At 43.1% G+C, this 15,275-nt stretch overlaps 1 protein-coding gene across 5 annotated transcripts in view; it reads right to left on the minus strand.

Annotated features, from left to right (window-relative positions):
• Window positions 1–15,275, minus strand: part of ABCC5 (ATP binding cassette subfamily C member 5) — a 67,288-nt gene that overhangs the window by 16,360 nt on the left and 35,653 nt on the right. For 3 of the 5 annotated variants that reach the window (XR_012640940.1, XM_074963422.1, XM_074963421.1), the window contains exons 11-19: window positions 12,122–12,472; window positions 10,153–10,224; window positions 9,455–9,579; window positions 8,778–8,850; window positions 8,086–8,289; window positions 7,006–7,149; window positions 4,872–4,974; window positions 3,719–3,903; window positions 297–443 (exon numbers count right to left, since the gene is read on the minus strand). Coding sequence is in view for 4 of the 5 variants with exons in the window: in XM_074963422.1 (XP_074819523.1) it covers window positions 297–443; window positions 3,719–3,903; window positions 4,872–4,974; window positions 7,006–7,149; window positions 8,086–8,289; window positions 8,778–8,850; window positions 9,455–9,579; window positions 10,153–10,224; window positions 12,122–12,472 (1,404 nt within the window). In the remaining variant the exon portion in view is untranslated. Of the gene's footprint in view, window positions 1–296; window positions 444–3,718; window positions 3,904–4,871; window positions 4,975–7,005; window positions 7,150–8,085; window positions 8,290–8,777; window positions 8,851–9,454; window positions 9,580–10,152; window positions 10,225–12,121; window positions 12,585–15,275 lie in introns of all 5 variants that reach the window. The other 2 variants (XM_074963424.1, XM_074963423.1) reach the window with 2 other exon arrangements.

Below are 15,275 nucleotides of genomic sequence, written 5' to 3' on the forward strand. Positions count from 1 at the left end.
AAAGCAAATCTCTGCTCTTGCAGTCTTGAAGGCAGCTACAGAGTCTGTGCTGCTATGCGTTGGAAGGAAGATAATAATCCAAAAGAGGTTTTAACAGTGAAGAAGGTAGTAGCCCCAGGTGATGGAAGGTTGCAGTCAACCCAACTCATGCTTGGGCTGGCCCAAATTCAGGAAGTCTTTCTTGGGAGCTGAAGGCAGCCTCCTCACAATAATACCAAGAGGAGAGAATCAGAATGCCAGAGGCCCCAGCCATGCAGAAAGAGAGGGAGGGAAACACAATTGGCCTTGGTGCGTACCTTGACAAAGACAACCCCACGAACAGCTTTCAGAATCAACATGACTCCCATAGAGAGCGCATAGATGCCGGCATAGTAGCGCATGTGAGGGTTATCTTTCATACTGTTGCTCACAACAGTTTCATTTCCCAACATCACGGTGGTGTTCTGTGTGAAATCCAAGATCCCAGTTACATGGTTGTAGAAGACAAGAGCAGGCCAGAGGCTCACTGTGCCTGGGGCAATTTGATGACTCTCTCTTTCTTACGTATTTTAAAACTTTATTTTTTTTTTTTAAATAAGCTTCTTTTTTTAAAAAAAAATTTCCATGGAAAAAAGAACCTGGCCAATCTGGAGTGGCAGAGAAATCCAAATCCTCTCACACCCACCCTAAAGGGGAAGCTCGAGTAGAAAGCCAAGATCTTTTTAACTGACTCAGTTACATAGCCACTGTCTGCCTATGTCCCCAGCTACAAACCCATTCCAGCTGAGCCCCAGTCAGGATCAGTGCTCCTTTATGCAAGACACTGTATGAACACAAGATGATCCACCCTCTTGATTTAAGCCAATGTCCCTTTAATCTTTACTGCAGCTGTACTCTGGACTGAGTATTTAATCTATAAATTAGGTCTATCAATACACCCAGATCTTTCTCTCTACTCTTAACTAATTCAGTGGCATTTAACTATAGGTTTCTTGGGTGTTATTTCTACCCAAGTGCACCAGTGTATGTTTAGGCACACGGCATTTCAATTTGTAGCTCCATCCCCCCATTTTATTATCGTCAGTAAATGAAACGACTTTACACGTTCTAGCCTTATCTCAGTCATTAATACAATACTAGAGCATATTGATTAAAATAAAAACCACTCTTCAAACGTCCATGAAATACACACACTAATTCCAACCCTCTTTTGCATTAGTTCTTTAGTCTCCTGAAATAATCTCTCTAGCTGTATTTGGGGTATTTAAGGTTTCATGTGAAATTTTGTCTAGGAACTTTCTGAAAAGTCCAGAGATACTCAGTTCATATAGTCCAGTATCCTGTCTTCAACACTGAACAGCAAACAGATTCTTCCCAAAAAGGAGCAAGAACCCTACAGTAGGGAAATGTGGAATAATCTATGCCCCACACTCACCCCTTGAAGGACTCACCCTAATCCCTAGTAGTTAAGGGACTTTCTTAAACCCTGAAGCATGAGGTTTTTATTCCTCCAAAACTCCTTGTTTGTATTAACTGTTATAATGCTGAATACTCCTGTTACACATATAAACTCCCAACCACCATGAATTTTACTTTAGACCCACATTTCATTTTGCAAACTAATCACATTGGGACAACAGTTGCTGTTTTCCAGCTCCCGGGTACTTCTGCAGTATCAAAGACGCCCTAAAAATAATGGTTAATGATTTGACTATATGAGCCCTAATCTTGTCTTGTTCACATATGGTACTTGATGTTTTACTGACCTTCATCTTTGCCAGATACTTGCTCAATAATTTCAGGCTCCTATTTTTAGTCATTACTACACAGGCACATGCATCAGGAGCGGGCTGTTAATACTGTCCTCAAATACAAAGTTATTGTCCCTTAGTAGCAAAGCATTCCTGTCACTGTATAAGGGGCAGTGCTGTGGGGAGGGTGGGGGGAGCTCATGGGGGTCATAGGCACCCCAAAATTTGCCTCAGCCACCCCTCCCCAGAGCTGGGCACACAGCTCCCACTGTGACAGTCGCCCCTTCTTTGGGAACCTGATCCATGACTGGTGGGGCGCTTGGGGAGCTCACCCACTGCCATGCCCAAGTGGGTCTCTGCTGAGCTGGAGAGGGGGGACTGGGAGCTTATCTGTGCTGGTGGCTCTGGCTCAGGAGTGGGAGCTGCAGCTGTTGCTATACTGAACAAGCGCTCAGGCTCCTAAGTGCTCAGGCTAAAGGGACAGCACGCAACACACGCCCTCTCATATATGCACACACAGTTGTCCCGTCTTCCCCCCGCCCCCGACCTCCATTTGGCAGTGCTTTATTTATTTTGTGCTTTTTTTGTGTTAATTGCCAGTTCATTTAGTTAAAAGCCAAACTGCTTTTGTTACTTGAACGAAGACTTTGGTTCATGGAGGTGAACAACAGTAACAGGAAGAGTGATCCCCTCCCCCAACAAAACAGCTTTACGTATGTTTTGAATTTTCAGAGAGTATGCATTTGATTGGCTTTTGGTTTGATGGAATGGAAATATAGGCTCTATCTGCTAGGGAATAAAGATGTACTTCAGTTTTGGTCAGTTGTTTATTTTGTTTTAAACAGTAGGGAGTGTGCGTGTTGTTGTTGTTTCGGGGTCTTTTTGGTATGTGCAAATGGCTAATTTTAAAATAGAATGCAGTAAATTGTCCAATTTAACGTAATTAGCTATTAGTATTATTCAGCCAGTCATTTTTCCCCCCAGAAGTTTGCATTTGTTTATTGTTAATATTATTTATTGATTGATTGATTGATTGTCGGATTTTTCCTGTTTATTTCTGATCCTCTCATTTTCCTGTCCTCCATCGTAGTTAAGCACCCCATTGTTTACTTTAACAACCCTAGCTCGTTGTGCTCCATTGCGCCTGGTCATGTGAATACATCCTTTACCTTCCCTCAGTTGCTTCTTATTAAAAAAAGAAAAGTGCAGGCTTTTTTTTTTCTTGCAGCTAGTTTAGAACAACTGGTCATTTATTCCCACTGGTTTGGACATCCAGGCTGGAACTCCACTGAGGATTACCAGTATACCAGGGATGAATTTTACATAATTCACACAAGCCGCCTCTCCACCACCTCTTCAAATGCCAGTCAAGTTTCACCAACCGGGCTTTTTGCTCTCACACACACACACACCCACCCACCAGGTTATTTCACTTAATAAGGGTCTTCCCTTGTCATAAATGACCTTCAGATCTTTAAATGTATCCACTCTCAACCTAAGCCCCGCCAATGGAGAAAATGCTGCACTATCCTAGGTTGTCCTCCCCATCTCCCAAACTATTCCCAATACTCATTTTACTTAACAGTCATCTCCTTTGACAATATAAAAGTGTTATCCCACCAGATGTCCAGGTCACAGTGACAGCAAAGTGATGGACAAAATTAGCTATCGCACTTGTTGCTTGAATACTGTAAAGTAGCCACCCCCCCACTGCACTGCTCTGCTCCCATTCCTTACACTGACAGAGCCGAGGAAGAAAGGGCCAACACCAGACTGCATGAGCTGCTGACTATTTTCTTTTCCCCCCGTAGATTTCTGTCAGGCTCGGGCACTAGCTTCTTTCAGATGAGATCATCTCCCGAAGAGCCCTCCTAACTATCTTCCTTTATGAAATAGAGTTAGATTTGTCCTAGACTACCCCAAGCAAATCCTAGGAAGGCAATCCCCCCTGCCTATTAGAGAGAGTTAGAAGTTCCAATTTCTCTTACCCCGCTGCCTTGCTTGATCCAGTAACTCAGCCACCAGTTGCTGAACGCCATGCTGCCCACATTCAGCACAAAGAGTGCCATGATGATCAGGAATGCAACGGGGCCTCCAGCTGCCTGGATATAGGTGCCATAAACAGACCAGGGGACAGAGCCTTTGCCCTTCTCTTCCAACTGCATCAACTGGCCTAGGAAATACAATGGGACAAAAAAAGGGTGAGGGGAGAAGAGTTGCTTCATAAGACTTTAAAAACTTGTTTACTTCACATATAAGGGATTGTATCACCATAGACCCATAGGAGGAACACTTACTGTACAGCAGTGGTCCCCAAACTCTGGGGTGTGCCCTCCTAGGGGGTGCAAAGGAATGTTCCTCTCTGCCCCCAGCTCCGCCCCAGCCCCCGGCTGCGGCTCTGCTCCAGCCTTGCCCCCCTCAGCCACAGCTCCGCTTCCGGCCATGGACTCAGCCTCAGCTCCCGGACCCAGCTTCTGGAGGGGCATGGACAGATTCCATTATGGGTAAGAGGGGCACAACAGAAAAAGTTTGGGGACCACTGCTGTACAGAGTAGTTCTGAGAGCCTAGTTACTTTGCACACAGAACTCAAAGATTCAAGCAATAGAAGAAAGCCACAGAAGACATTTCAATGGCAGAGTCATGAACAGCCTGGAGAGTATGTGAGGGCTCAAACAACATGAGACTGGTGCCAAAATCAGCATCTTTTGATCCTCACCAGTTTATTGTTAACAAAAAAGACGCTGATGGGGAAGATCAGAGCTTTCCATTCTTTATACCCAGATGCTGCTTCCTCCCCAGAATTAAGCATGCCAGTAGGTAAACACAAATGCCCCTCTTGCAACAGCAAGGAAGAGAAGTGTGGGAGGTAGAGAGGCTGATAGCTAAAGCCAGCAACATGTCACGTGCTGATTACAGCTGACTGTGCCAACTTATTTAAACTGGAATAGTGCTGAACAGACCATCTCGTATTTCTAATGGATGGTCACTGGTCGCCCAATGCACGTGTACTATGTGCTATCGGCAAGACAAGTGACCAAGATGTAGGGCAGCTTTCAGAACTTTTGAGCTTATAAAAGTGAACATTTCAGGGTCACCAATGTATGCTATGATAAAAGTCAGAAATCTGATTCCACAGTTACCTTCCTCCTTCTTCACCACTTTCTCCTTCTTCACAGACCCTGCTTTGGTGCTTTTATCCTGGTTTTTTTTTAACGAACTGCTTGTGCTCTTCTTTACATTAATCTGTAGAAAACAAGCTACACTGAAACATACTAAAGCACTTGTTCTCAACCTATTTACCACTGTGGGCTGTGTCTGCAGCTCTCTCCGGGTTAAGTAGGGTGCATCCACACAGTACATATACTACCTATATGGCCCTGAGGATGTCACATGGGCCGCAGCTGGGTCCTGATTGGGCCACAGGTTGAGAACTACAGTACTAGAGTCATCTATTTTTTCAGACAGATATTGAGTTCCAGTAGCTTAGTGTACATACCCAGACAGGACACTCACTGGAAAGAATGCTTGTCCACTATACATGATTTCACTAAGACTGACTGACAACCACAGACAGAGAAAGTTCTCCCCTCCTATTGTCCTGTGCTGTTATCTGTTTGTACTGTGGTAATGTCCAAAGGCCCCCCAATCAGGATGAGAGTCCCACTGTGCTAGGTGCTGCCCATGCACATGGGAGGATATAATCCCTCTTTCAAAGAGAGTCTACAGTCTAATCAAGACATCTTTTTCAGAAACCTCCCCAAGCTCCCTTCCAAGAAGGTACATAGGAGCTGATAGTCTCTTCCAGATACAGTGTTGCTCCCAAGACAGCCTAAGCAGTCACTACAGAGCAAAGTGAGAGCCTTACATCCCCAGACACTGAACGCACAACCTCTGAGAAGCATACACAGAGTTACTGTTCTAAACCTGGGTCATTCTCCCAAATAAGGAAGTTACAATCTGGGAACAGAATGTATATTTCAATTTTCAGGCTAACCCCACTGAAACCCTTATATGTCTTCAGGACCATCTTCCCAGGCTTTATGCTAAAAAGAGATCATTCACACTTGTCAAACCAGAGAGAATATCTATCTCCATTGACCCTTTCTTCCAATTCCATACGGACTACAAATCCACTGCCCATTCCATGCGCTCGTGCTTATGGAGAGGTAATGGAGGCCAGCCAAGTAAGCAGGTTGGAGAATCTCATATTAACCAGGATTGCTTTAATTTAAAAATGACAGCACCACACTCGTCACAGCACTGAGAAAGACCATGCGAGGTAACCGATTATATTCATTCCTCTGCCTCTTCCATCAGCACTACCAAGAAGAAAATCCAATCAAGCACCTCCTACCACTAAACCCATCTCCAACCACATCACAATTCCATCTCACCAGCATGTCTTGGGTCTGATGTCTGTAAGAGGCATGTATTCAATCCATGAATGATCAGCCTCTTATCTCTTGATAAACACACCAGGTTAGTTTCCTAATCTAATTAAATTAAGATAAGGGCACTAATTTCTGTTAAACATTCAGAACAAAATTCTGAAAACTCTCTCCAATAAAAAGCAAGAACACTGCTACCTCCCAGGCATGGCTGTTGAGGAAAATACTGTGGGGAGAGGATGAGAAAGTGAAATGGCTGAAACTTTTAACACTGTAGACAAACTCAATCTCCCACTGAATGGTTCCTGCTTGAAGCCATTTTGGTAATTGCATTAAAGGGTGGCCAGCTGACTGAAGTGCAGCACACAAATCCCAGTTGCATTTATGGCAATTTCTCCTCAGCAGGCCCCAGTAAAAATTTTTTTTTGGCCAGTTTCAATCAGAAGATGACGACACGTCTGGAGTTAAATTCCAGCATTTTGCTGAGTAGGACTTTTGGACAAGTAATGTTACTTCTGTTGTGTCTCAGTCATCTCACGTTAGAAAAATGGGTAAGAAGCCAGGAAGAAATATAAAACCAAGAGCTGGACTAAGCTGAGCTAGATACCATCTAAAAATGAGATGCCCATTGAAGAAGGGGATATGCATCTTCCTGTGAGCACGACAGCGTAAACCAATACCTTTCCTCCATATTAGATCAACTAGTTCAGGGGCAGTACTGCATGAGAGAGGCAATCCAATAGAAAACAGCCTGCAGGAGATTCACACTGCCAAATCATCACACCAAGTCATTTTCCAGACTTCTTTCAAGTGACTAAGAACGTGGTTCATCTGAATTCTAAGTACAGGCATCGGTCATAATATTTTAAAAAATGGAGTGGAGTACCTCAATGTGTGGTGCCTCTCCCAGCTGCAGGCTATTAAAAATCACGGCATAGTCGCCATTTAAGTTCATCAGTCCCTCATGGCTTCCTCTTTCTGTGATACAGCCCTCTTTCATAACGATTACTTCATCACAGTCAACAAGATACTGGAGACAATGAGAGTGAGAACATGGCTTCATTATCTCAGATTGTCAGAAAAAACACACTTGAATTTTCTCAGTAAATAGCCTTCTGGACGTGAAAGTCAGTACTCCTCCGCGCACACCTGATTGGTTAAGAACCCTGTACTGATTAGAGCACTGTGATTACTTCTACAGTACATATAAAACACAGCTTGTGTGATTTAACAGAGACTTTCTGCAGAATGTTGGGGAGATGCATTCAGGTGGCTTTGAACACTAAAAATTATGACATACCAGTTACAATGAGTTTTATCAGCAGAACAGGTGACAAGACCCCAGTCTCAGAGTACATTTATTTACAACACTAGGCTGGATTCACTGACTTCAAATCCCACGTATTCTAAAATGATAAACAGGCTTTATGCACTTCAGTATTCAGGTTAGTAGAAAAACTGCTTTTGACCGGGTCATCCCTCTACCAGACCCATCTTCAGCCAAGCATTCCCAGCTCCTGTTAGCCACCTACCAGACAGCCCTGGCATAGGCTATTTACATCACTGCCAATGCTCTGTGTACAACACACAAATGAATAAAACTTAGGACACGTCTTCACTGGCAGCGCTTTAACGTGGCTTGTGTTGTCACGGCACAGCACTGGGAGGAAAAAACCACCTCCACGAGGGGAGCAGCTCCCAGGGGTGCACTGTCTACACCGGCACTTTACAGCGCTGAAATTTGCTGCGCTCAGGCGGGTGTTTTTTCACACCCCTGAGCAAGAAAGTTGCACCGCTGTAAAGTGCCAGTGTAGACAAGCCCTTAAACTACACAGCCTGAGGGTGCCATGTTGTAACAGACCAGAGCATGGGAATCTACAGTAAGACGCAAAAGTGACTAACCAAAAAGCATTCTATCTGAACACTTAGAAAAGATCCAAGCAAGGAAGTGTAAGGGATACTGTACCTGAAGCTGATGGGTGATGAACAGGACAGTTTTTGACTTCAGATGCTTCCTTATTGCACTGTTAAAAATATGGTTTCCTACATGTGCATCTAAGGCACTAAGAGGATCATCAAGGATGTAAATACTCTTGTCACTGTACAGGGCTCGGGCAAGACTGATCCTCTGACGTTGGCCTCCACTCAGGTTAGCCCCTCGTTCACCAATCTGTATAATATACGCAAAGTTATTGAGTTTCTTTTTGCAACACTTAACACAAGGCCTGAGATCCCTGGTGTAACTAATACAGTTAATGGAGTAACAGCGAGAATTAGAATGGGCCAAATTAAAATTTAGGCGACTTATTTATTGTACAAGGAAACTTATAGTGAATACCCCTAATGCTAACATGCTTGAAACATTCCTATTAAACAGCCAGCAGATACTATGATTTTTATTAATTATTTTTATTCTAAGTTTTAAAAGGTCTCTCTAAGGAAACTAATTCCCAGTGCAATGAAAAATTCACACATTACAGAGTTAAAAAGCCTGGAGTAATCAGTCTCCGTACAGTCCAGAATCTACAAGAAGAGGATTTTTCCCATCAGTTTATAAGCACACCAGACTGATGCCCTCCCTACCCCACCACAGCATGTCAGGCTAACACTTCAATCCACCCATCCTACTCTCTGTGTTATCACAGCCAGGATTTTTACCTCCGTCAGGTCCCCATTAGGTAGGATGGCTAGGTCAGGTCTCAGACAGCAGCCATTCAGCACAGTGTTGTACCTAAAGAATATGGATAAGACAAGCAGTGAGCACTAGCACTTATGAGGGTACCCTGCTAATGGAGCATTATTTTTATTCCCACACAAACACCAGACAATCTTCTCGCTTTGAGCAATTAACTACTGATCTGCCTCATCAGTAAACTGCAGATAGAACTTTGGGACCAATTTCAGAAGCACTACAAGAAGCACAGTGAAGAGAAGCCAAATTCACTTGAGAGGCGATGCCAGCACAGACTCTGGTAGAGATCCCTGGGGTGGAAAGTTTGTATGTCGGGAGGGTCACATAAGAGACCAGTGCAGCAGGAACAGATGTTGCACTGGATAGGAGGAGGGCATGGCTAAGGAAGCCACAAAGTGCACCAAGCCAGTGCCTCACCACAGCAGCAGCTACCATCAGACCTCAGTGTTCTCAGGAGAGTTAAAGCTGCCATCCTAGAGAGGATGGGTGCAGAAACACCAGCTACCATCTGCCAGATGGAACTTCCCTTCTGGTGCAGGTGACTTTGGCAGGGAGGGGTAAGTCTATCTGGCATCAGCTTTCCTGATGCTGGCCTAAGAATTCCTAAGCTTTCAGGCTCATGAAAGTGTTCTATTTGACAAACCTTTCTTCATCAAACTCCTTTCCAAAAAGGATGTTGTCTCTAAGCGTAGCATTGAGAATCCAGGCCTGCTGGGCTACATAGGCAAAATTTCCATTCACTGCAATGCTACCCTCCAGCAGGGTCATCTAGAAGACAAGACAGAAGGTCCTGAAATTATGCTATTTCAAGGGTTTGTGTGTAATCCCCCTATATAAAACAGGACAGACCCCACTGGAAATCTCCATAGGAAGCAGAACCAGCATACAATGTAACTCAAAGATCCAGTGTGTGTATGTGTTTGTTTTTTTGAAGGTCCCACACAAATACTGTGTGTTTATTCTGAACTTCTCAAAAGCTTGGAATTTCAAATACTGGGCATACATGGATAGATTGTCACAAGAGCTCAGGCCCCAGATAGGCACCTAAATGAAGTAGCTAGATCTTCAGAACTGCTCAACACTAACAATTCCCAAGGAAAGCAGAAGAAGCTGCTGGATACAGAGCCCTTACGAAAATCTGTTCCACAGTCCAGAAAGCATTCATCTAATGGATTATAGCAATTTTAAGACTGTTTGTAACCTAAATGTGATCTATTTGATCAGTGTATGATCTAAATTATAGGTCAGATTAATCATCATATGGAGTGAGACCAATTAAACAAATGCAGCTGCTGGCAGAGAAGAGAAAAAGGGAGAAACCATAAAAATATAAATTCTCACCTGTCCTAAAATGGCTGAAATAAGTGAAGTTTTTCCACTCCCCACACTGCCACAAATCCCAACAAGTTTTCCCTAAAACAGAAAAAAATGTAAGTTATGGTAACACATTAATCAATCCCCCTAGGCTATCTGCAGTATCTCAAACAGAGAAAGGGGATTTAACACTAAAGCTAATGGAAATGGGGTACATCAAATGGGAGAAAGAATGAGACATTGACCAAGTCTAGCCTAAGAAAACAACTGGTGAATACTTTCCATCAGCAACCAAAACTGAGAGTGAACAGGATAGGTGAAAGGCAGATTCACTAACCCGCTGAGCCACTAAGCTTTCCTCTGTGTAAAGACAGGTGACCAATTCCTTTCCATACAGCTCTGATGCAACCAAACTTTAAAAGCTGAATTCAGCTCTGGGCACCACAATACCAGAAAGATATTGTCTGACTGGACAGAGCACTGAAGAGCTACCTGAACCAAAGGGAGTCTTTCCATTAACTTCAATTGGCTTTGGATCAGTCCCAAAATGACCAAAGGAGTGAAGGGACTGACTTATGAGGAAAGATTAACTTTGCACAGTTTGTCTAGGAGACAGCTAAGGGGGAGGAGTGGAAAGGTAACAGCCCAAGACATGTTAAGGGTTTAACACTAAAGAGTGAAGATAGCCTAAATCTCTCTCATTTCCATTATTCCTGATTATATCCTTACATATTGCACCGAACAGCTATCAGATAGATACCTTCCTGATTGTGAGATGGATCTGGTTTAGGAACACCCTCTCTGGGAAGAGCTAGAAGCATATCACTTGGAACTTTTACCAACAGACTGGACAACACACTTGGAAATAGGCAATAGGGAGCAATCTTGCCTTGGCTCCCAATTAGACAGAAGGGATGGGATCCGAGAAGTCTTTTCCATCTCTAATCACAATCTCTAAGCTTCTAGTAGTCTATGAGTCCTAGTCAACAGTTTAACAATAGTGTTGAATGGTACTTAACAGAGAAAGTCCTTCTGACACCACATTAAATGCCCAATGAATTTATCAGAATTACTCTGATTACGAAAGAACCAAAAAATTTAAGCATCTGTTAAACTAAATGTTGTCAGCTGCTGGTACCGGATAAGAACACTGCTGGGCTCTTGTACATAAGTTTTTCCTGCTTTTACAACAATGTAGCTTTATACCATCAAACACGAATTTAGTCTTCTTTCAAGGTTCCTGAAAACTCCTATGACTATGTGGTCACATTGTTTAAGTCACAGGGTTTAAAATACACCACCATCTGACTATACAAAAGATTTTCTGAGTTTTTCCAACAAGTAACTTGGTAGTCGGACGTACAAAAACATTTCTATTAAATATGCTCTGGATTAAGCTTGATGTTTTTGTTCAACATTTTATCGTATTTTTATCCACCTAAACTCCAGGTGCTTGTAGCATCTATAAGTCCCTCTGGATCCTTCTACAGAAGTACTGAGGACTAAACATTCTTCAGTGAAACACCTCTGCTATGCTAAACCAGAGCAATGTCGATCATTCCAAATGCACCTGCACAAGGTCCTCAGTTTAACTGAATATCTGCAAAGTTACAAACAGCTGTAGAAATAAGTTCTGTGCTGAAAACCCTTGCTGCAATGTTAAGATCTCTGCATACTTAATAGCTTGCTCATGATAGATACCATACTGAAAACAAACAAAACCTTCACTGAGCCCATGGCAGGGGTAATAGAGCCCAGAGTTCTGCAACTAATGGTACCAGTTTGCAATGATCCAGGTGGATAAAAGTGGCACAGCTGCTTGGATCAAGATGGGACATTACATACTGGTATTTACAGTTGTCATGGGCTGCACATGCATATTAGAGAGAGATGGCAGCAGTGATCTGCTCCATTTAATACGAATTAAGACAGCCCTTTCCACAGGAATGCCAGGCCAGGAGGGTTCTTGGGATATGCTATAGTTTTTTCTCCTCACCTTTTCAATCTCCAGGTCGATATTGTAGAGAGTCCTCTGAAGCCGAAAGTTAACTAGATGGATGTTTTTGTTTTCTTCCTCAGGGCTAGGATGGTCATCACTGTCCACTAGAAGATGGCCCTTCTGCTCAGCCAGCACCGCTTGCGGTCCCTCATTCTGTAGCTTCATTTTCTCCTTCTTGCCCTTGGTGACCTTCTTGTCTCTTTTCATTTTAGGGGTCAGCTTTGGTGAGCTCTGGACACTGGCGTGGGAGAACTCCCAAGCCAAGGTAGCATTTTTCACCTCTATCGCGATGTGAGGACTGGCTGGTTTTTTCTTTATCATATGAACCTCTTCCATTAGAAACAAACTCTGATAGAAGTTGTGAGAGATGTGTAAAGATGAGACACCTGGTCAAGACTGGGGGACAAGCCTATGGCACACTCATGCAGCAAAACACATCAGGCTGTACAGTAGGAGGAAGCTGAAGAGCAAAAGGTAGCTCATTAGTGTAAATTAACTCCAGGCCTGCTAAGGGGCCTGAGCATTCCTGAATGAGGTGGAAGCTCTTAGATACTGTAAGACTTTCACAGAATTATTATATTTTGGACACAGATATGTATGCTGTAGGGTGGAGTGGGAGGGGAGGTTAGCGCTTTTAAAGATGTTTGCAGTTGCTTGCCTTATATTTCCAAATATAAGGCATAATAGCAGAGGGCATGAGAATGAAGGAGAGGTGCTCACATGCCTAGCACAACAACTCCTTACAGACTTTTCCCATAACTAGAAGGGATGGGATGGCTTGTTGCACCCACGTGCAGAAGAGGTATAATTTCTGCTGGAAAAAGCCACCTGAGACAAAGTTAGCTCATTTGTGAAGTCTTGGGAATGTGCAGCAGTAACAACTAACACAGTAAGTCCACTGTATAGTTTTCTACCACATCCATCTCTCCTTAAGACCACAGTTATAGATTCTGTAGAGGTTTTCCCACAGTTCAGTTACCAAATCCACATGATAAAACAGCTTTCAATTACCTGCATTTTGAACTGAACAGGCACTTTTCAATTAGGAGCATTTTAAACTACCAACAAGAATCACTCTAGTACTCGTGAGTCATCCCTCTAAATCATGCACCTGCAAGAAAGCCTCAGACACAGGAGAGAGCCAAGCAGTCAGCTACGTTTCTATCTGTAGTATTACTGACCACCACAGCCAGCCCATTACCCTCTGCACAGGTGACAGTAGGAGCCTCAAAGAACTTGAGTGATATTACCTCACACCTTCCCCTCGTCACAAAGACACTGCCTTCAGCGTTTTTGAATTTAAAAAAAGTCTGATTTTAGGGCGATTCAAAATTAGGATCAAATGAAGAAGGTGCCTCATGAGCCTTTGGATTTCCCAGGTATTCCACTGTAGATTGCGCTGTCTGATTGTACTTAGGCACAGGCTTCTTTCATGCCATTGATTACATGAAGTCCATCTAACTGACATTACCTGTATGCAGACTTCGGGATACACAGTCATGTTTGGAAACATCAGTGAGATGTTAAAAGCCTAGAACTATATAACTATCTATCTAAGAGATAAAACAGATCACTGGCTTGTCCAGGGAGTTTGCACTGGGAGAGCACACACACAAGTGTGCTCTCAGGGATTGAGAGGTGAGAGAGGAGTGTTTCTGTGATCTGAACTGCAAGTTTCCTGCCTTAGATTTAGTTTAGACAGACTGCAATGTTACATTTTATTCCCAAAATTCTTCATGCCACATGAATATACATCTATCTAAGCAACAACCACCTTGGGTTAGGCATTTTCTTTCTGGCAGTTAGAGTTAAAGCAAGAGTAGAGAGTCTGAGGCTTTGTCACTGACAACTACATGTACTTCGTATGTGAGGAAAGTGAAAGTCACTGCTCTCTCCTGTTCTGTTCCCCTCCACACACATTTCTAGCATCCATTACATTTTCTGCTCTGCAGCTGCAAACCTCCACTAACATAGGTTTAGAACAACCACCTAAGCAAATTGGACATGTATTGGTGGTACCATATGGCTGAAAAAACAGTGCAATTTTGGGCTACATATATCATGGGACAGGAGGGCGATAGGGCCACCAATAACTGCCAGAGGTTAGGATGAAACATTCCTTTATTCTCCATTATGGACTTTCTTGCACTTTTCTCTGAAGCACTTGCTATACTGGCTATTGTTGGTGACAGGATAGCTGATCGGACAGACCATTGGCCTGATTCATATTGGAGATTAGAGAAGGTCTATTATATACACATAGGTTAGGAATTCTCCCATTTCTCTGCCATCTAAATTTACGTTAATGTACAGATGGATCAAAATCAGCATTCCAGATCAGGACACCTGAACTTCAGGTATACAGGTCCAGATATTCTAGCTTGGGCCCAATCTCTGGTGGTCAAGGAGCAGAGAAAGAAGTGATCAAAAGGACCTTAAATCATTTAAAAATCAAGAAGTTAAAATTCAAAAATGATCATAGTGACAAAGACTCATATGCTCACTAAAGACTTACACCTTGGACACAGATTACTCTTCAGATGCTTTAATGGAACAGGTTTCAGAGTAGCAGCCATGTTAGTCTGTATTTGCAAAAAGAAAAGGAGTACTTGGGGCACCTTAGAGACTAACAAATTTATTTGAGGATAAGGATGCATCCGATGAAGTGAGCTGTAGCTCACGAAAGCTTATGCTCAAATAAACTGGTTAGTCTCTAAGGTGCCACAAGTCCTCCTTTTCTTTTAATGGAACAGAATTCCAATACCACAAACCTTTTTTGGTTACAAATAAAAATGTATCCCCAGTTCTTGGAAAGTCAGTCTGCAGAAGTACAAATGTAACACATGCTGGGTTTCACTGAGGAAATATACCATTGAGTTCTAGGTACAGTGAATTCTCCTCTATGAGCCTGCTCTTAAAAGACAGTATAGGAACTGCTGTACTAGATAAGACGTGTGGTCCCCACCTAGTCCAGTATGCTGTCTCCAATAGTGTCTAGCACCGGTGCTTCACAGGAAGGTGCAAGAAATCCTGCAGTCATCAGATGTGAGACAGCCTGCTCCTCAGGAAGGTGTCATCTTAACCTTTAATAGTTTGCGATTGGCTTAAGCCCCGAGTATGAGGTTTTATACCCTTTCTGCAGGGAGTAAGA

This window comes from Natator depressus, chromosome 9 (assembly GCF_965152275.1).
Source record: "Natator depressus isolate rNatDep1 chromosome 9, rNatDep2.hap1, whole genome shotgun sequence".
Taxonomy (NCBI): domain Eukaryota; kingdom Metazoa; phylum Chordata; order Testudines; family Cheloniidae; genus Natator; species Natator depressus.